At 42.6% G+C, this 22162-nt stretch overlaps 1 protein-coding gene across 1 annotated transcript in view; it reads right to left on the minus strand.

The window, feature by feature from the left end:
* Nucleotides 1-22162, minus strand: part of LSAMP (limbic system associated membrane protein) — a 567030-nt gene that overhangs the window by 199210 nt on the left and 345658 nt on the right. The window contains exon 3 of the mRNA XM_063126940.1: nt 7488-7613. Coding sequence (XP_062983010.1) covers nt 7488-7613 — 126 coding nt within the window. The remainder of the gene's footprint in view (nt 1-7487; nt 7614-22162) is intronic.

The following is a 22162-nucleotide window of genomic DNA, read 5'->3' on the forward strand; positions in this document are numbered from 1 at the left end:
AAACCATTATCTTCTGGTCTTTTCAACTGGCAGGTTAATAAACATATGCATATCTACATATGCACATGAACACATGCACACACACTAGATCTGTAGGTGTCTCTTGGTCTCACCAGCCTTCCAATACAATGCACCCTCCCATCCTGTAGAGCGCACACCCTCACACACATACTTGAAGTCCGTTGTTATACAGTGGCTGCAAAGGTGAGGAGCCTTGCCCTCTATAGCATTGGAAGTATTGGCAGAAATCTCAGAAAATACAAGATCCACACCTTCTCTAATATACACCATTGTTCCATGTGTGATGTGGGATGACTTCCCTGATCATTTACGGACAAATTATTAGGTGTTGAAGACTGAAATTAGAATAAGGAGGTAGATCAAATGCTAGAAAGATGTGCCCTTCACAGCAAAACTATCTCTTGGAAGTTAGCAGATTGCAAGTACATATCTTAATTAAAGAGGGGGGGGGGATCGAACATGTTTCCAAGTGTGCCTCAGTGGCTGGCACATTTACACTTAGCACTGACAACAACAGAAGGGAACGGCTAAGCACTTCAAAATTCAGTGGAGGAAACATTCTCTCTTCCTGGCTCTGTTCACATTTCTTTATTGGCTTGGTTCCCTCCTTCCACTCCTATTTCTTCTTGGCAGCATTTCCTTCTCTTGCTTATAGTTCTTTTGATTTGAGATGGGACCAAGCCACAAAACTGGATTTTTTTTCTGTTGTTGTTGTTATTATTAGTTCTTCTTCTTGTTATTGTGATTGCTGCACTTGCTATTATTATGATTATTTATAGTAGAAGTAGTAGTAGTAGCAGTAGTAGCAGTAGCAGTAGTAGAAACAGCAGCCACAACAACTAGGGGCATGCACCTACCACAAAATTCAGTTTGGACCCTGATTCAGCCATTCAGAACACAGCCTGATTCACCTTGGACAGATCTAGTGGCTGCCTGATTCAACTCAGAGCCCAAATTCGAATCTTCGTTTAGAAATGCAAAGCTTCATACCTCCCATTGACTATCATTGGAAAGCAGCACACAGCTACAATTTTTTTTTTTTTTTTTTTTTTGCTCTTTCACAGCTTTGGATGGTATTTTCTGATGGCATAACCCCTTTTGAAAGGATAAAGGTTGCTAACGTTCGGTCTTTAAATTTTGATTTTTCAAAAGAAGTAACTGCTGACATTTTTATTTCTCAGCAGAATTAGACAGCTTTTGTAGGCATAATCCCCCCTTCTGAGGGGATCAAGCCTGTTAGGTTTTAAACAAAACAGTGCACTTTGTGTGTGTCTTAAAGAGCAGTGTTTAAAGTTCAGGGGTTAAGGATGTACTCATCCCCCTATGTTTTTTGTGTGGACACTGGTTTCTAAAATGCCACGCAGTATACAGAGGTGGTTTAGCTTAGACACTTAAAAAAATTCGGAAGGATAGATGCAGTGTTTTTTGTAGTAGGGGAAACTTAAAAAAATGGCTTCTGCATCCCAGTAATATATTTTTGCTTATCTATTTTGCAATTTGTATGAAAATGAGAAACTTCATAGAGGTGTCCCTAGGCAAGGAACCTGCAAGATTTCAGAAGAATAGGTGCATGGGCTAGGGACTTATAGTGAATGAAGAACAATTCAAGGCATTTTTGTTTTCTGCTCAGCTGGCACTAAAGTCACAGAAAATGCTGCCGCACTGGGGTGGATGATGAATGTGGAGAATATTGTGGCAGTCAGCAAAGGCAGGAGGACTTAAGCATTCAGCATTTTCAAAGCAAGTACTAGGGATGTATGAGAAATTCATTTCAGTTCATTTTTTAAAATAATAATAATAATAATCAAGATTTACTCAGTTCACACCTTCTGGACTGAACATAGACTCAGATACATTTCTGAGCTTGCAATGGGATTTGCTGACCCTGAAAAAAAATGCATTCTGCTGCTTATGCACAAAAATGTGCATGAAAAAATTCATACATTTGCAAAATGTAAACAAATATGTTTTAATCCATGGGAGATGTGCACAATTGATGTATACATTTCAAAAAATATGCATGGAAGTATGCATAGATTTTCATGTGGACAGAAAAACAATGACGGCTGCAACCGGATACCAGCTCGAATCAGAAGGAATTTTGAGATAGAATTCAGAGAATTTCAGTGAGTTGGAATGCTACACCGTCCCATCTCCCACTAAAATACTTTTAACATCCCTGCTGGGAGAGAACTGAAAAGGCACTGAAAACTGTATTAGTCTTATTTATTTATTTATTTAGAATATTTATATACCGCTCCTCATTGAAAAAATTTCGGAGCAGTGTACAAGGTAAAATGAAAATAAAAACCGAATAAAACACTTAAAACAAATTTTAAAAGAAGCAAATACAGAGACTCAAGGCTGCATATTAAGGAAAGGCTTCTTGGAATAAAGATGTTTTCAGGAGGCACCGAAAGGAGTACAAGGTTGGCGCCTGCCTGACCTCCAGAGGCAGGGAGTTCCACAGGAGGGGCGCCGCCACGCTGAAGGCTCTTCCCCTGGTGGATTCCAATCGGAGGATGGATCTAGGTGGAACCACAAGGAGCAGGCCCTCGGATGACCTCAGTGACCGGGCAGGTTGGTAAGGGAGAAGGCGCTCTCTCAGGTATCCTGGTCCCAAGTTGTTTAGGGCTTTGTACACAAGTACAAGAACCTTAAACCTGGCCCGGTAGCGAATAGGCAGCCAGTGCAGCAGAGGAGTTACATGCTGGAAAGGGGCAGCTCCAGACAACAGCCGAGCTGCAGCATTCTGCACTAGCTCCAGCTTCCGGAGCAGCTTCAAGGGCAGCCCCACATAGAGCGCGTTGCAGTAATCCAATCTTGAGGTTACCAATGCCTGTACCACCGTGGTCAAGCTATCCCTGTCCAGGAGAGGCCGTAGTTGGCGAACCAACCGAAGATGGTAAAAGGCACTCCGAGCCGTGGCAGCTACTTGAGCCTCCAACGACAGAAATGGGTCTAAGAGTACCCCCAAACTACGAACCTGTTCTTTCAGAGGCAGAGCAACCCCATCCAGAACAGGCAATGAGCCTGTCTCCTGGACTCGGGAACCACTCACCCACAGGGCTTCCGTCTTGCCAGGATTTAGTCTCAGTTTATTGGCCCTCATCCAGCCCATTACTGAGTCGAGGCACTGGTCCAGGACTTGCACCTGATTCAGTTGTCACAGGGAGATAGAACTGCGTGTCATCAGCGTATTGATGGCATTTAGCTCCAAATCCCCTAATGACCGCTCCCAACGGCTTGTGATGTATTGCTTCAACATCCCTCCCCCAAAGCACTGTGACTGGAGAGCCATGCTAAAACTATATACTGTGATTGGAAGCAAGAGCTGTCAGTCACAAAACTATTTTCTCTCCACACCAGAGATAGTGTCAAAGGTCAGCATGGATGGCCACAGCTGTCTTGAGTGTCTGACTGGGTCCGGAAGTCTGTCAGACCCACCTCCCTGCGTTCGCCCCACCGCCAGACCCAGTTGGGCACTCCTGGCATGAGCACAGACCCTACTTGAGTGCCCACAAGGCCCACAGAGTGCTCGGCAGCCGCCCGCCCCTTCGCACCAACGGTGCACACTTCCCCCTGCTGTGTCAATGGCAGTTGTAAAGGCCCCATTTATGCAAGGGTAAAGGAGTGAATGGAGCATTGTGTATATGGGGCCTTTATGGCTGCCAATGAGGCAGAGGGCGAAGTGCGCAATTTATAGAGGCTCCAGAAATTGTGCAATTTCCCCCATTGTATCAATGGCAGCCGCCACTGACGCAGGGGGAGTAAGTGCACAATTTTGGCGTGAATGGGTGGGACACTGCTGCTGAGCGCTCGCCAGGGCAAGCTGAGCCTCAAAAGAGGCTCACATGGCATGGTGAGCAGGGCCAGGTGGTGGAGGTGACAGGGCGAGCACCCACCAACGTGTGCACAGGCGAGTTCGCCCACCCCTATGGATGGGCATCTGCTGAGGGCCCACACCCCAGCAGTGGCCCATTGACAAGACCCCCCAATCCCTGGAGTTGCTTTTATTCACCATTACAGCCTGCTTGTTCACATGTCTCTGAGTCTGGCCCAGACGACCAACAGTGGAGAGAAGTAGTAGTACTAGTAGGTGCCACTGCCTACTTGCCCCCTGCCTGCCAAGCAAGCAAGTGGTAACAACAATGTGAAAGAGGAGCAGCAGCAATAGCATCTGGTGGCAATGGTGGTGAGCAGGTTGACTCAGTGAAGGATGGGGCCCATTGAACCCAAGCGCTCTCCAATACATGGAGCTGGCACTGCCTCCTTCCCTGGCATTTTCCTTATATGGAGAATTTGGGGGGACATGTATCAATTTTTGCAGACACACTGACTGTGTCCCTGTGTCTCTCTGAATCTCCAAAATCACTAACAAGCTTTTGGAGGGCTCAGATTCAGATTTCATCCTCTTCGGATGAGCCCTGCTTCCATTCAGACATCTCCTGGATCTTTCTGAATCAAGTCAATTCAGTAGTGGATTCTGGATTCGGCGACAGCTCATGCACACCCCTAACAACAACAGGAGGATCATAAGTATGCTAGACAGTTACAACTGTCTAAGCTGCTTCAGAGGAAAGAACCATTGCTTTGGGGAAGCTGCTCTAACATGGCAGCAGTGGGGTGGCCAGAGGGCTTTACATCTTCAACAGTTGCATGGCAGGCAGGCGTACAACTGCTGCCATTTCTCCCTGCATGCAGCTGCATCAATAGGAAAAGCTATACCTCTTGAATTTGTGCATGTCATGCAAAGCACAGAAGTTTTCTGATAAACCCTGCTTAGCTTAGCCTTAGGGATAACTGAAAAGTTTGGCTCACAATTTGACAACTCTCTCTCTGATTTAAGGGTGAACAGACTGAAGGTAATCTCTAACTTTTCCATTCCTAATATCCCTTCCTCCTCCTTCTCCCTCATTTCTGATCCATGTTTGCTGTTTAATTTCACAGCATATCATGCTCTGGAAATTTTGGCTCTGACAGCATTAAGCTCCTCTAACACCTTTGCTCATAAGTATATTGTCAAATGTCTTCTTTTTAAGAGGATGGATTCCCAATCAGAGCACATAGCTGGGCTTGATTCTGTGTTCCTTGTTAATCTGAATAAAACCTGAATCCATCTGTAATCGAAATGACATCTGAATGGTGGATGTATTTCTACACTCTGGATCTATCTGAGGTCACTTCTAATCTGATCTATCCAGCAGATGGCCAGGATCATCAACATCTGGGAGTTAGATTAGAAACTATCAGAAGTTGAATTTGCACATTACAGCAAGAACTGTGCAAATTCAGCTTCCGATAGTGAAAAATAATAAATATTCTTGCTAAAACTTGACAGCATGAAAATGTACCTGAAAATTTTGCCACCTGAAGACTAAATAAAATTATGTGCAAGTGTTGGAAAAGCTATAGTGTAAAACAGTCTTCCTGAGTAAGCGTGTCACCAGGCAGGACAGGCGCCCACACCTCCCGCGGTCTCGGGACGATCCCAAGACAGCAGGAAGAATTGGTTTTCCCAGGATTTCTTTATCCCTGGGAAAAGCCGTCCCGCCCCTGGGAGTCCCTGTGCGTCATTTGGACTCACAGGGACTCAACCGTGACCAGCCTGGACCATTGGGCTGGTGTAGAAAGGGCCTAAAAAAGACCTAGCTTAGAAGAAGCTGCAAAGAAGCTAAATGAACCAAAATTTGATTTTGAGCCAAAGTTACAAGCAGGAAAGGTCTGCTTGTCCCAAGGAAAGGGGAAAGTGATGAGAATGGGCACAGGTTCTTGCCCCAAACAGGTCTAACCACAGAGCACATACAGATGACATATTGGGAAACATGAGAGATTTCCATAGAACTGTGAATAAACAAGTTGCATCAGTGAAGATGTAGAGTTGATTTAGGGTTGGACCCAGATTTGGCAAAACTTAGAGTAGACCCATTGAAATCCAAGGGATTTGAGTTAGTTCTGAGTCCCATGGATTTCAATGGGTCTTCTCTAAGTATTGCCAAGTCTGGATCCAACCCAGATACACATATACACATTTACTTTGGAGTAAACACCACTGTAAACAATGAATTTTACTTTTAATATCTATCTATATATATATATCAAAGTTTTTCATATCCACACATACATTCCTCCACTCTGTTCCCCAGACTTGACATGTATAGAATTGGCCTATTAATTCTTTTCAGTTAATGTATTGATAAATGAAATTTCATAAAATGAAACAAATTCAGATTTGTTAATCCTAAACATATCCATTTTATTTTATCCAGTTGGCTAATTTTTTGCTTACCCTTGGCTTTCCTGCCCATCCTGCCAACCAGGAAAGTCCGTTTTCTAGCAGTTTTATGGATTCATATTGTTCAGCTGTTTTGCATATATTTCCATATTTTACTGTATGATTTTTATTGAACATTTCTTTATTAAGCATTTATTACATACTTGTAAAACACAATCTATGAGGCATGCATGCAATGGAACCCCTGACAACTGTGGTATTCTAGGCCTCCATCATTGGGCTGAACTGAAAGATGGCACAGATCCTAAGAACCAACACCCTGCATCTTTGGGCAGCTATACACATTTTGGGATGTACACCTAATTTTTTTGGGATGGAGCAAAGGATAATTCTAAAACTGTAAAGCATGCATGTGGCAAATAGCTAGATAGATCTATTCATCAGAAAACAGCCGTGTGGCTTCCTAAGAGATATACATTTGATTTGATAACCTATCTGGGTTTATTATGTGAAGCAGTCTTAAGTGTGGAATGTGGCAGTGTCAACACACTCTTGCAAGTAGTATTTTTTCCTACATTAAATGCTGAAAGGATAAATAATCAGAAAGTTTCCTCCCTTTCTGAACTGATTGCCCTGTGGGTCAGGCTAACGACAGTGCCCTTTCCAAGGCAACCAAGCATTAAAGTATCAAAGGAGTAATTAAACCGTCAATGGACCTGGCTGGTTTCTCACTCATTCAGTTCTTATGAGCATCTCCCCATCTGTAGCTCAACACAGGAAAAAAACACCCTTCAACCTTTTTTTCTTATTTGAACTCTCTAAAGAAATTGTCTATAGGAGATTTAAGGGTGCAGGTAAGAAGTGACTAATGACACCACCCTAGAAGTCAGTTTTGTGGTCTTGAAAGGCTTACTTTGAACTCATTACTAGAAGGGCAAGGCTTTTTCACTTTGTCTGTCACTAATGTTGGGTTTCCCTTATTGCTATAACATCTTAGCAATGGCAAGGGGCTACTGACAATTGGATGAAAACAGCTGCTAACAAGTAGGCATAAAGTCCTGACACTGAGAGAATCTCTGGTACAATTTGATGTAGAGATGTCTTCAGTATTTAGTTGATCCAATGAACTTACCTTTTTTTCCATCTGTTTTGTGCAGTGAAACATCCTCTAGTGATGTGTAGGATGATAATAACAATGTGAGGCGCATAGACACAAACCAAGGCTTCCTACCTGTAGGGGTGAGGTGCCTCCAGGTGATGACAGGTTCAGGACGTCCGTTTGCCATACACAGCAGGGTCACATTACTGCCTTCATTCACAGTGACATCTGAAGAGATGTTGGAGATCTTTGGCGGAACTATGGAAATAAAAAAGAAAAGTTGAAGAATTCCATCTTCAGAGGAATTCTACAATATCATTGGCTTACTGACTATTCTTCCTAATTGACCCATGCTAGGGTTATTTTAAAATAATGTATTGAATGTAGCAATCAGGTGCAACTGCTACTGATATATATGCTATTTTAATTGCCTTTGTGTTTGTTTATTATTTATTTACTAAACACATTACACAGTCAAAAGCTGATCAAGATATCAGAGAAAGAGAGAAAGAGAGAGCAATTTGGACACAGATTTCAATGAAAATGTAAATTAATTTATTTGTGTTCATTAATATTAACTAAAGATTGTGTTCAATGGCGTTTATCCCTAAGTTATTGTGTAAATGATTACAGCCTTTGTGCCAAACTAAGAGTTATGGCAACAACCCAAATCTTAAAACATAGAATCATAGAATCATAGAATAGCAGAGTTGGAAGGGGCCTACAAGGCCATCGAGTCCAACCCCCTGCTCAATGCAGGAATCCACCCTAAAGCAACCCCGACAGATGGTTGTCCAGCTGCCTCTTGAAGGCCTCTAGTGTGGGAGAGCCCACAACCTCCCTAGGTAACTGATTCCACCGTCACACTGCTCTAACAGTCAGGAAGCTTTTCCTGATGTCCAGCTGGAATCTGGCTTCCTTTAACTTGAGCCCATTATTCCGTGTCCTGCACTTTGGGAGGATCGAGAAAAGACCCTGGCCCTCCTCTGTGTGACAACCTTTTAAGTATTTGAAGAGTGCTGTCATGTCTCCCCTCAATCTTCTCTTCTCCAGGCTAAACATGCCCAGTTCTTTCAGTCTCTCTTCACAGGGCTTTGTTTCCAGACCCCTGATCATCCTGGTTGCCCTCCTCTGAATATGCTCCAGCTTGTCTGCATCCTTCTTGAACTGTGGAGCCCAGAACTGGACGCAATACTCTAGATGAGGCCTAACCAGGGCCGAATAGAGAGGAACCAGTACCTCACGTAATTTGGAAGCTATACGTCTATTAATGCAGCCCAAAATAGCATTTGCCTTTCTTGCAGCCATATCGCACTGTTGGCTCATATTCATCTTGCAATCAAAGCTGCAATCAAGCTATTTGACTTGCACCAAATAGCTGTAGAGGAGTGTGCTTGTGTATCGGTTTGTATTGCAAGCCGAGATGTGGTTTGTGGGAGTAGATGCTGGACCTTTACCCCACCTGCTGTTTTCACCCAGCAGCCCCTTCCCACAGCCACTTTATCTGTTCAAAAGGAAAGTGGTTGGAGGGAGAGACTACAGTGTGTGTGTGGGGTGTGTGTGTGCGTGGGTGAGTTTGAAAGCAGTAGGCAGGGGAAAACACAACCACCTGCTGATTCTCCTCTTGAAATCACCTTCCACACTCCATCACAGCTGTTTAGCCATGGCCAGCCCAAGGCATTTCATTGCCAAAGGCAGAAAATAAACGGTACTCTCCCATCACCCATACCAATTTATGGTCTGTAGCACCCAGAGGTTTGCCTAGTTATTTTGGCATCTGATGCAGAAAATCTCAAAAGTACCTATCCTTTGGAATAAAATATGACAATAATACATTTTAAAAAGAAACCAGTTGTCTGAAACAACTGCCACTCACTGCCTAATGGGAAGGCTGACCGTGTGTATAGTTTGATGCATATTCTAAGAACATCGAACAGCAGCTTTAACATCTAGTTTCCCTCACTTCTCAAGTCTGAACTTAAAGGGCCTGTACCCATGAATGAGAGACTGCAGTGGTTTGGGGGGATTTCATAACCTTTATATCTCTCCTACTCAGCTTCCATTTGTAGCTATGGTTGCAGTGTCTTCTTTGGCATGACAGCAAGCTGAATTTGCTGTGAAATTTCCCCTACGATGCATATTTTTGCTTCAAAATTTGAGCCTTCACTTCAAAGAGTCCTTGTGATTCCATAAATAATCCTAGAAATGTGAACGGAGTGCAAACCGACACAGTGCCAGTACTATATTTAGTTGCAGAAGACGTATAGCTGAGTAAAGAAAACGTAGACAACATTTGCTTGGCTTTTATTTATTTATTTTGCTTTTGCCAGAGCCATGAGTCAGCTTCCAGAGCACCAAGTAGGAACACATTGGAAATCAAATGGCCTTTGATTCACTATGGAGCCTAAAATAACCACAAGTTTGAGTCATCATAAGAAGCAACCTCTTAGATGAGTCTCATTTGGTAGATTTTTGGCTAGAAAGCTGAAAACTTCCAGTTGCAGTTTCTGCCTAGAACAGAGGGTTGTTGATTATTGGTTGAAAGGAAGTGGACAGTTAAGGGAGGTTTAGAGAACTGGAGACCTTGGTTGAGGCAACATAGGACTGCATGGCTAGAAGATGGGAATTTCCTGCGAAGCAAAATCTGCCTGCTATCGCCTTCTACTGTCACTGTAACCAGCAACCCAGAGGACCAACAACTGCTAAAAATGAGTGGCAGGATGGGCTGAATTTCACCTCTCATGATCTAAAGTACTAACCAGCCAATTCTTTTGGTTTGGGTTTCTAGTCTCCCCTTGTATTACACTGTTTGGGAAGACCTGATGATAGGGTTGCAATTTTCTATCACAAGAGAGTCATTGAGGGCCACTACTTCATATAGTGCAACTCCAAAGTGAAAGCCAGTATATATTATTTCAGTGGGGTGGTGCTCTCTGTAGTGGCTACACCAAGAGTGAGTAAACACGTGGGCCTCCAGATGTTTTGGCCTAGAACTCCCATCAGCCCTAGCCAGAGTAGCCAATGGTGAAAGAACATGGGAGTAGGCCAAAACTTCTGGAGGCCCACAAGTTGCCCAGCCCTGGGTTGTTATTTATTTATTATCTTTTACACAAATTTATTTACTGCTTCATCATAAAAATATTAAAAACCACAAACTATAACAATAAAAGTGCAATAAATAATCACCAATCAACTATAATTATACTGGCTGGATCACCCTTCAGGGGCAAAATGCATGAAGAGGTGGGTCTATACAGTCTGAAAGCCAAGTTCTACATGATTTGTCCCAACTATATGGAAAGATTCTGTACACCAGCACTAGTGTTGGGAACTGGCTTTTGCATACAGTTTTGCCAAATTATTTTTTCAATACTTGACTATAAGATCCCAGAGAGCTAAGGAGGAGCTCATACCTCTCTTGAACAGCTTTAGCATATCTCCTCCCCAAAAAACTTTCTGGTACTTCAGGCTGATTGCCTCTGAATGCCTCAGGCTTGTACAAGTCTGTCCAGTTGGCAATCACACCACTAGCAAGCTCCCTACATTATGCTTCCTTGCTTGCTTGGAGGGTGTGATGAACAGTCTGTCTCGGAATACATCTGAGCATTAAAGTGAGACTCGGTTTCACATGTTCAAAATTCAGAGCAGTCCACTAGCAAAAGAATCTGAATCCTTCAGAATAGGATTGCATGGCACAGATAAAACTCAAAAGGTTTTTACTTTTGAGGTTTTCCCCAACCTTAGGTCAAAATCATAGCTGTAAAAAGCACCCACTCTTAATTTGCAACATTGTACCATGCTGCTTGTCACTCCTGCCTATGAAACCTTTTAAGATTAATCTTAAATTGGGAATCCTTGGCCTTACACTGCGTATGTAGTCATGGAACTATAGCAAGCACTGTGACAGTGGTTTGGAGGGATTTCATAAGCCCACTGTATCCCAAGCCCCCGACAGAGTGGACACTACCATTAGTCAGCTACCATGGACCAATAGCAGAGAATGGCAAGTTAATGCTAACAGATGCAAATTGCTTGGCACAGTAAACAGGACTGAACAAATTATCTTTCTAAAGAAAGATAATGATGGGGCATTTTAATCTGAATTCTCCCCCCACCCAACATTTCAAAATAGAGTCACACATGTAACAAAACATACCAAAGATGAGTGCTGGAGGGCACCTACCCCTGCAATTGTATTGGAGTAGCTATGTGCCCTTACTTTTCAGAGGACTGTCTTCTATTTGAAGGCTTCCTGTTTTAAGGCTGATGAATCCAAGTCTGGTTTAAAGATGAAGAACCATAAGAAGGGAGAGCAGCAGGAACCTTGAACTAAGCACCTGGGCAGCAAGGTAAGCAGCCACACAGATGACCTGGTGACACACTTCCCCATGACAGTATGAGGCATTGCATTTCTATTTAAATTCCAGTAATTATTTCCAAATTTGCATCTGTCAGGTTCCTTCTATGACCTGGACTCCCTGAGCAACTCCTTAAGGATCTCTGCCTTCTTTAAGAATTCCACCTTCTTTTTACCTTCCCTCTCCCAGTAACATGGGGGTTAGCCCTGTAGATGTGGGGTGATTAGAACACCAGACACTTGAGGTTTAGCACAAGAGTTTACTAATATATTTAAAAGAGAAAATTAGTCAGTAAAGCTGAGGTACAAGGGCATTAAAAGGGAAAATAAAAGTTGTGAAACACAAGTCCTTTACCCCAGCTGTATTTAGTCTTTCCCCCATTGCTTCTTCCTCATGTTCTCATCTTCTCCTGGCTCTTTTCTTCCCCCCAAATCGAAAGTACTGTTTGAACCTTGAAAAGATTAAACTTAACTGGAGAAATGAATGAATCTTAACTGGAGAAATGAAACTGTTCCTCTCAGGGATGCCCCCTCCCAACAGAAAAAGTCTCGGCCTCTAAGGCCTGGTGAGGCTTCAAACCATCTTTATGTATAAATCAGTATATGCATTTTTATGCAAATAGTGACACATTAAGTTGCTATCCTTCAGTGCTGAATGCTCTTCTTCACCTACTGCATGGTGTATTAATTTAATCTGCTGAACCTGGTCCTGTACCACTTTAAAAACCAAGATGGTACTTGTTCTTTTGTTTACAAATATGCAAGAATAAAACCATTACTGTTTTATAATCTGTTGCCAGTGGTTTAAAACTAGCCTCTTTTTATGTGTACTACAATCACTGCTACCTGGTACATTTATCATATGTATGTATATGTGATTGCATATACATGGATGTGAATTCATGAGAAGATTCACTTCCACTATCTCTCTCTCTCTCCCCCACCCCTATATCCAGAGATTTAACTTAGATCTGGGATCAGGGCTGCAGCCTAAAGACAACACCCATTTAACAAAGGATCCCCAAAAGGCAAAAAGAAGGACAAACTGGGTATAGTAATTTATCAGATAGAAGAAGCAGAAAGCAAGCATTGTCCCTAGTAAATAGGACAGCTGAAGCGTATGAAATATATTTGAAGTAGACACCTGTGAGCTCTATTTTTAAACATGCTTCCATGCTGGATGGAACCACGTGCATATCCACCACCACCCATCCTCTGTTGGGAATTCAATTTGGAATAAACTAATGAGCCTTTCCTATGAGTAAACCTCCATAGGATTGGGCTGTGAAGCTATAAGTAGAACACAGGAAGCTGCTTTATACTGTGTCATCCCATCTAGCCCACGATTGTCAACCCTGACTGGCAGCAGCTCTCCAGGGTTTCAGGCAAGCGTTTTTCCAGCCCTACCTGGAGATGCCAGGGATTGAACCTGGGGCCTTCAGCATGCAAAGAAGGTGCTATACCATTGAGCTCCTAGCTTACCGGAATTTACAATAGTACACTGGATTCAACATCCTAAAAGTTCAGTGAGCGTTTCACCAGCTGACAAACACTCCAAGAGCATGAGGAGACTGAGTAACTTCCTCCTTTCTTTCAGCCTTTGAACAGCCATAATAGAGTGCTAAGTTAACATAAGCCATAACATTTCATTCAAAATGCTTAACTGCCAAGGCTTAGTGTGTCATCTGGAACATGCTCAGCACAGTGAGATCCACCAGCTCTGCTCCCATGAGGTCAAGCAGCCCTACACCCCAAATCCTCCTACCTCATGTGCATAGCCATCTTTGAGAAGAAGGGTCTGTTGCTCTACAAGTGAAGTAGTTGGGTGGAATATGTACTACATGCTTCAGGCTGAGCACACCAGTTCCATTTGTGTCTTGCCTGGCTCCTCATTCTGACAAGATAATTGTAGGATGAACTGCTCCAGAGTGACCAGAAGCTCTTTCTGACCCCACTGAACCACCACTTTGGCTCCCAGCTGCCATCTTGCCTTTTACGGGCACTGGTTTGGTAGCTGATCTATTGCAGGGAGGGGGCATTATGGCTAGGAGGTTCTGCTTCACACCAGAGGGTTGGATTAGATCCCTTCAAGTCTATGACCATAAAACACCAACAATCTTGACTGTACAAGAAATTTGCTGGGCAAATCTGCAGGGCACATTGTACAGATTGTGCTTCTGACAAAATCTGTGGATTTGTCAAAGAACCAGCAAGACGGAAAGGCACCAATTGTCTCCGAAGACAGAAGAGAAGATGTCCTCAAGTTCCAGAATCGTGGTAATGTTTCCTCTGTTCTTTTCATAGTTTGAAACAGGGGAAGATATATGTTGAAAAAGACGAATGTGCCCTGAGGAAGGAAATATCTTTCTGAAATGCATTGAAGCTTAATAAAGCTTTTTCTGGAACTTGAGAACATTTTCTCTTCTGCTTTTGGCTACCTGTGGCTTTGTGTCAGTGTCAAAACAAGCCAAGAATCATACCCCATCAGCTAGAAGACATGAGTCTATGTAGAATAAGAATTTAAGAAACCTTGTTCCAGTCCTAGCATAGGAAATGCTGAGGAAAACTTCACATCTCTAAAGGGCCAAATGAATTCACAGCCTCCCTCTGTCCCTGGTTTCTCATGCTACACGATCCAGTGGAGAAAATGAGAAGGTCGAGCATTTTGCTCAGCAGAAGCAGGCTAGGGCAATGATGGAAAAATGGGACCATGGGCTATTTGTGGGCACAGAACTGAGCACAGAGTTGTAATAAGTGGCACTTATGAGGCCATTGACAGGGCTCTGCATAATCTGGGAGACAATCTGATCCCACTGCATCGCATCTAGCCCTGGTGATTTTTCAAGCTCTAGTTTTCATGACAGGAACAACTCACATCGATGTAAATGATAAAAAAGGAATGAGACATGAAAACATACTAAAATACCCTTGTGCAATCAGGGTTGCACTCAAGATGAAAGCAAGTGATTTGTTTTCACAAAACAGAAGCGTGTCTCTTAAGCACCAACTTCACTTGTAACAAAGGGGATGAGAAAAACATCTTCAAAAATGCAAACAGGCAAAACAGCTCCTCAGTAAGACACTTCTCCTTTCTAGATGAAAGCAGCAACTTCTGAATGGCTCTTCCAGGTGTAGCACAACTGCAACAGCTTCCAAATGGGCTCCAAGAGACCTCCCCAAACCTTTGTGCCTGTGCTGGTTCCTTTCTCCTTTCACATACATTTCCAGCTCCTTGTCTTTGTGAAGGATTGCCATCTCCCTGCCTCTAATGGCACCTTTTCTCTCATTCCCTCAAGTTATCTGTCTCCTCACTCTGACCAAGTCACCCACACGTGTCCATTGTTCTTCCATTTCTTTTGTCCTTTCATGACTTCAGCCATTTTTCACCTAGGCCTGGGCAGTGGCACATATAAGAAACAGAGGGAAGGAAGGGAGGCAAAAGAGAGGCAGAGGTATTAGGGAATGGCCCGCCTTTGTAATGCCACTCAAGCTTTATGCACAAAAAGGGGTTTTGTGCACAGTCGATTTATTGTGCAATGTTGATTTACAAAGGGCAGAACGCTTTGACTGAAACAGTTCACTGGTTTTCAGGAGAAAAGGGGGTTGGTTCACACATGCATGTTCATCATTTGATAACTGCAGCATCCCGCAATCACTTGACCTAATCCTTACACCTAAGGATTATCCCAGGAAAATAGACGTATCATCCCTGCCTGCTCCCAGGATCCCCTGTGTGTCATTTGGATGCACAGGCATGATCCTGGGATGATCCCAGTGGGGGAAGGCAGGTGTAGAAACAGCCTTGGTTGTGTAAATGAGTCATGGGCTGGGCTCGGATGACACAATAATCAACAGGGGGAGGGAAGGAGGCAACTGTTGGTTGAGTTGATTATTGTGTCATGTGGGAGGGGACACACAGTGCACACACAACCAACAGTACACTACTTCACCATTTTAATCAATGGAGAAAAACAACAGGTTGCTCCATTGCTTATCAAATAATCAATTTATTAAGATGTTGTGTGGAAGGCTCCCCCCCTCTGTCAAGTGTACTATTCCATTGGCCATAGAGTTCTGCAGTTGAAAACACCCTGGTTGTTCCTATACAGCCAGCAGAACTCACAATGGCTGATGGGATACGGCCAGGAAGACTGAGGGAGGCTGGAGTACCAGCAGCCCAGAAGGACGCTGGGACTTTCAGCCACGCGACCGGGGGGGGGGCAACATGTTGTGTGAGGAGTACCAGGAGAATAATGAACTGTATGGTATTACCTCCTCCGTTGCCTAATATGTCGTCCGAACTCAGCCACGATTAGAACTTTCATATCAGCTCAAATATAATGGTTTTTCAATTGAATCATGTCACACTTCGTTCAGTTGTGAGTCATCAATGGATTTTACCAAGTTCCCCTGAAAGCACCCCCCAAAAATGATTTGCACCTTGTATGTTACTCCAAGCACATATTGGGATTTTGGTTATTCTACATCCTTTATAAAGATCTAAACTGATCACACATTGAATGAGGAAAATGAGTAATCTAGCGCTTTGTATTCCTCAACTACAAGGGTGAAGAGAAAACCATTAAACTTCCATCTGAAAAAAAAGAGGAGTTTATAGCCATAAAAGCCTCCACAGGAGCTTCCCAATTAAGCCTTGAGGGCTGTAATTTCCTTGTCCCTGCCTCCTAATTAACAACATTTTGCAACAAATACAAAGAAACTAATCAGCCCCCAGGTGAAGATTAAAGGGGGGGGACATGCTGGCCATCACAGGCATATACACCTCTAGCATTTTGGAGCTGACATCTTGCCTGCTACAATTAGCAGTCCTTTCTTAGGGCAACTAATTGGCAGCAAATTGGCCTCATTAGTTATTGTTACGTTAAAGTGAATGAGAGGAATAGGGTGAGGAAGGAGGAGAGAGGATTTAAAGAGGGGGCTGAATGGGTAAATAGGACTGAGTGGCTAATTTTCCCTCTTCTCTACTACACTGCAGGCTAATCACTGCTCTTTACACCTATAACAAGAAACAGCATGATGCTGCTTCTGTCCACATGGGTAACAATCTAAGCAAACTCTTAAGCCCTTTAGGGCGATGCATGCTAATGTCCATGGCTCAGTTTGAAGATGCAAAGTGCTACATAAGCGTTCACTTTCATTGAGCAAAAACAGGTTCCTGCCATTTTTGGAAGCAAAGGGGGGGGGGATTAAAACCTGCTCACAGAAATACATGAGTAGCAACTATCAGGGTCAACTGAGTTAGTAACTAGACCAGGACTTTTTCAAATTATGGCAAAATGAGAAATGCTCAGAAGTTTTATAACAACATGACTAAGATCTCTGCACACAATTTTACTGTAAAGAAAAGGAAAACCTTTCAGTAGGAGTGAAGAATAAAGGGGTGTTTTCTACAACTATACCAGTGGGTTGTATCAAGATAGCAAAAGTGGGGGCAATTAGGCACAATGCTGATTATTTCTTTGTGTTACATTAGGCCTGTGTTAAGTTATGCAATGCATCAGGATATTTTATTTATTTATTTATTACCTTTACAAAGTGCTTTTGTTAAAACATTCAAGATGGTTTGCATTTTAAAGTCTAAGAGACATGATACAAAAAGGGCAAGAAATGGAGAGGGGGGGAGGAAAATAATAAGCACATTCAGGTTCCAAGTGATTTGTGTTATTACATGATGAAAACATAGAACGATACAATAAAATAAATAAATAAAAGTAGATCAGCAAATCATAGAATAGCAGAGTTGGAAGGGGCCTAAAAGGCCATCGAGTCCAACCCCCTGCTCAAAGCAGGAATCCACCCTAAAGCATCCTTGACAGATGGTGGTCCAGCTGCCTCTTGAATGCCTCTAGTGTGGGAGAGCCCACAACCTCCCTAGGTAACTGATTCCATTGTCGTACTGCTCTAACAGTCAGGAAGTTTTTCCTGATGTCCAGCTGGAATCTGGCTTCCTTTAACTTGAGCCCGTTATTCCGTGTCCTGCACTCTGGGAGGATCAAGAAGAGATCCTGGCCTTCCTCTGTGTAACAACCTTTTAAGTATTTGAAGAGTGCTATCATGTCTCCCTTCAATCTTCTCTTCTCCAGGCTAAACATGCCCAGTTCTTTCAGTCTCTCTTCATAGGGCTTTGTTTCCAGAGCCCTGATCATCCTGGTTGCCCTCCTCTGAACACGCTCCAGCTTGTCTGCGTCCTTCTTGAATTGTGGAGCCCAGAACTGGACGCAATACTCTAGATGAGGCCTAACCAGGGCCAAATAGAGAGGAACCAGTACCTCACGTGATTTGGAAGCTATACTTCTATTAATGCAGCCCAAAATAGCATTTACCTTTCTTGCAGCCATATTGCAAATGATAAGTGACTGTTGTAAAGGGAGGAACAAAATGGCAGTGGATCCTAACCAAACTGATGGAACTGGCCTTGACCACATTTTCCTCTACTGCAGCCAGGTGAAATGGCTGCTAATGAAACACAGTTCTGGGAGAGGAAGAGCCAAATAGCAGCTCATCCTGCAACTGTCTTCTTGGCCTGCAGAAGTTGTGTTACCATCACCCTTGGATTCTAAGGGCTCCATCTAAAAAACACCAGCCACACTATAATCATCTCAATGTCATTGAAGCCAACACTTACAATGTTGGGCAAGGCTCCTATCATTCAGGATTGGCAAGGGTAGTGCTAGCCATTTAAATTGAGCCATAGTCTATTAACCTCAATGAAGTCCAGAGGGCTGCTGAAGCAACATTTCAACTCTGCTTGGATGTTAGCATCCAGCACTTGGAGCTGTCCAGGGTCCTATTTGTTCATGAATTCTCAACTGCACAGCAACCTATGCTTACTAGGATAGAAGCCAAATGGTAGTTAGCTCCAGTTACGCTAATGGAGGAGACCTTGCTGCAACGCACCCTCTCTCACAGGATATGCACCCTGGGCTCTTTGTGAATAAGGACAGGATATAAGTCAGAGAAATATAGAGAAATAAATAAAATCTGCACAGGTTATTTGAAAGACCGTATTCTCCCTTATGAGCCTGCCCGTGCTTTAAGATCTTCTGGGAAAGCCCTTCTTTCAGTCCCACCATCTTCACAGGCGCGCTTGGTGGGAACATGGGAGAGGGCCTTCTTGGCTGCTCCAGTGCTTTGGAACTCTCGTCCCGTGGAAGCTAGACTGGCTCCCTCCTTGATGGGCTTTCGGAAGTAGGCTAAAACTTGTTTGTTCTAGCAGGCCTTGGGAGAGTAATTTGGTCCTCCATCTACATTAATGACTTAAAATTTTGTTGTGTAGTTTAAACTTTTTTTTTTACATTTCTTTTCCTAGGTTTTACAATGTATATTTTAAATTTTGTAAGACCACCTTGAGGCCCAGTATTGAGCAAAAGACAGGATACTAATAATAATAATAATAATAATAATAATAATAATAATAATAATAGCCAACACATAATTAATATATGTAATTTAACACAGGGACAGGGACTGCATTCATATTTATACATCTAAAACTCCTGTCCTTGTGAAACTAGTTTATCTAGATGGGTGGCCACATGGCCTATAAATGACTCCTGTTTTATTTCAGGGCAGGGATAATTTGACCAGTCCATTATCATTGGTTTGGAGGTGGGGGGCGCAACAAGAGCACCCTTTCTTGTCCTTCAATTGGTTTGCTGAGGAGCCCAGCGTCAGCAGCACTTTCTAAATACTGGCTGTGCTTTAAGGCAATGAACTGCCAACAGACAGCTGGATCAAGTTTGTTTAAAGCTCAAGTCTCTATCATACACTGTAATAAAGTCATTGGGCTTTTAATCTACATGAAAATGTATGGCAAATATATTCATAGGAGCAGGGGAGGTGCAAAGCCAAACCTCTTCAGTCTTAATAACCTTGAACCTTTGAAAAAGTTAAGATACGCATCTGGAGGCTTGGGCCTATCAGTGTAAATATTTTATTAGTATCAGTGATCAAGTAGGCATTCTTCAAAGAGTACCTTTGAAGTGAGATCATTTAGTTTCCTGATTAGAAGAGGAAAAGAGGACTGGCCTGAATCTCACACCAAACCAAAATCCTTTTAGTATTTTTAAAGAAATTTTACATTCATAGAAGAAGAGCAGAAGTCCTGCTTACTATGAACACAGCACAGATTCATTCAAAGAGCCAGCACCCTTACTTTACCACAGTTAATGAAGTTTATCAACTTGCAATGGAATATAAGCAGCAAATATGTTAAATTCAAGCTGGGCCAATCTTAATTCTGATGCAATGTATACATCAGCATCCACCAAGATTTCCCAGTTCTTGAATACAGCCTTGCTTGAGTTTGAGAGGAAAATGTAATGTCACAATGTCCTCTTCATTTACAGAAGCAAAATCCCTCTTCTAACGAATTCAGTGATGATTTCAGACTTGGAATTTGAGAGCTGGATGCAGCTGCTGCTGCAAGTATTGGGTTGGATCCAGGATCTGTCTTCTGTAGCTGGAAGGGCTCTGGAAGATGCAGCCATCTGATTTTCAGGGATCCCCCTTTCCTACACACTCCACTGCTCACCCCATCTCTGTAGCATTTTCAGGGGCTGTAGGGAGGAGGAGGGGTGCCAGCCCATCAGATGCATCTAATTCGGGATGCAACCCATTGTAGGATAAGTGTCAGATTGCCAGAAATATCTGTAACTTTCTACTCCGAAGGGAAAACACGCATATTAACCGTTGCACATAATGTGTAGAACAAAAATACATCTGACATTGACTTGTTTCAGGGTTGAGTGTCTGTCAAGTGTGGGTTGTCATTGAACCAAGGGTCATTGTGTTGTGTGAACCCAGTCATGTTAACAAATAATACTTTGTTAACCACAAAAAAGCCACAGTTCGCCACCCAACAACAAACCCTGGGTTCCTTTCATGGGTTGTTTGTGGTTAACAAGCCATGGGTTGTTAGAATGGCTGGATTCACACAACACAACTCACATTTCAATAACAACCCATACCATGAATGTGCATTGTTGTGTTGTGTGAACCCAGCAGTACACAAATACTACCGGTACTACTTTTTTCTTTCTTTTTTTGAGAAAAAATGTTTCGGCAGGTGAACTGAAGTGAAGCAGCAGCAGAGATGTTTAACCCTTCCTTGCTCCAAATCAAATCTTTCAATCACTTTCTTCCCTGCAAGGTGCCAAATATTTCTTTGCCAATACAAACATCCATTTGGAAACCTGAATGGTGATGAAAGAGGCAAAGGAGCCACAGGGTGATTTGGAATAGAGGAACAGGAGGGTAGGAATGGAAAGACTTAAGAAACTTTGCCCTCACCTTTCTGCTGCAAATTAGTGATGCTGTGTTAGTATAACTAAACCATATTGTATTAAATAATATGCAAGTAAGACGTGACAATTATCCAGACTGTAGCTTAGTGGTGGTGATCTGGAAGTGTCTGCTTTGCATGCAGACACTTCCAGATCACCAGTTAAAGGGTCTCCAGCAGCAAAGATGAGAAAGATTTTGCTTGAGCCCTTTGAGAGCTCCTGGTAGTTGGAGTAGAAAAGACTGAGTTAGATGGACAGATTGTCTAACTCTGTTCATTTAGATCTACATTGTGAAAGCTGCATATGTATTTTTGTGGGTAAATCTCCTGGATGTGCAAAGGCAGCAGGCAGGAAGACTAAATATTTCTTAAAATAAGGAAGTGGGTTTAGCACATCCATACTAGAGTAGGAATGGGCAAATCTGTTAGTTTTACTTTCCTGCACATTTGATTAAAAAAAACCACTTAAGTTATTTCTGTTCCATTTATGAAGAAATTTATGAATTTGGTAAGTTCTAATCAAACAACAAATCAAACAAAATTCTCACCCATCTGCACAAGCCAAACTCAATATATACAATGATTACCATCATGGAGAGGGCTACCATACAGTTGTTAAAGATGAGGATCCTGTCAGACAAAAAGGTGACAACCCTAATTTAGCACTGACATAGTTGAATACACAAGGATTCAAACTAAACCTAGACTTTTAAGAGCTAAGCACTTAAAATCCTTTGCCTGAATGGATGGATCTGTCAGTTTTGCTTTCTCTCACTTTCATTTTTTTTTAAAAAAATCTCAAATTCTTACTGTTAAACTTTGTGAATTTTGAATTGGTCATACAACAAAAAATCCTGAATGGAAGTAACACCCATCCCTGCACTAGAGTAAGATGGAAGTTCAGCTATAAAAGCACTGTGCTATGAAAAGGAAATGCTCAGTTCAGATCTCAGTGTTGTCGTAAATAACAAAATACTCTTCATTGTCAGCCTGTGGGCAGGGCCTATGTTATTTTCAGTTTTTGTATAACCTCTAGCATTTTAGGAACAGAAACAACAATAATAGCAAGGGTAGGGTAGTATGAGGCCAAATTAGTCAAAGTAGAAAAAGGAAAGACAAATGGTGGAACTCTGAAGTAAAAAGTTG

Source organism: Elgaria multicarinata, chromosome 5 (genome assembly GCF_023053635.1).
Source record: "Elgaria multicarinata webbii isolate HBS135686 ecotype San Diego chromosome 5, rElgMul1.1.pri, whole genome shotgun sequence".
Classification (NCBI taxonomy): domain Eukaryota; kingdom Metazoa; phylum Chordata; class Lepidosauria; order Squamata; family Anguidae; genus Elgaria; species Elgaria multicarinata.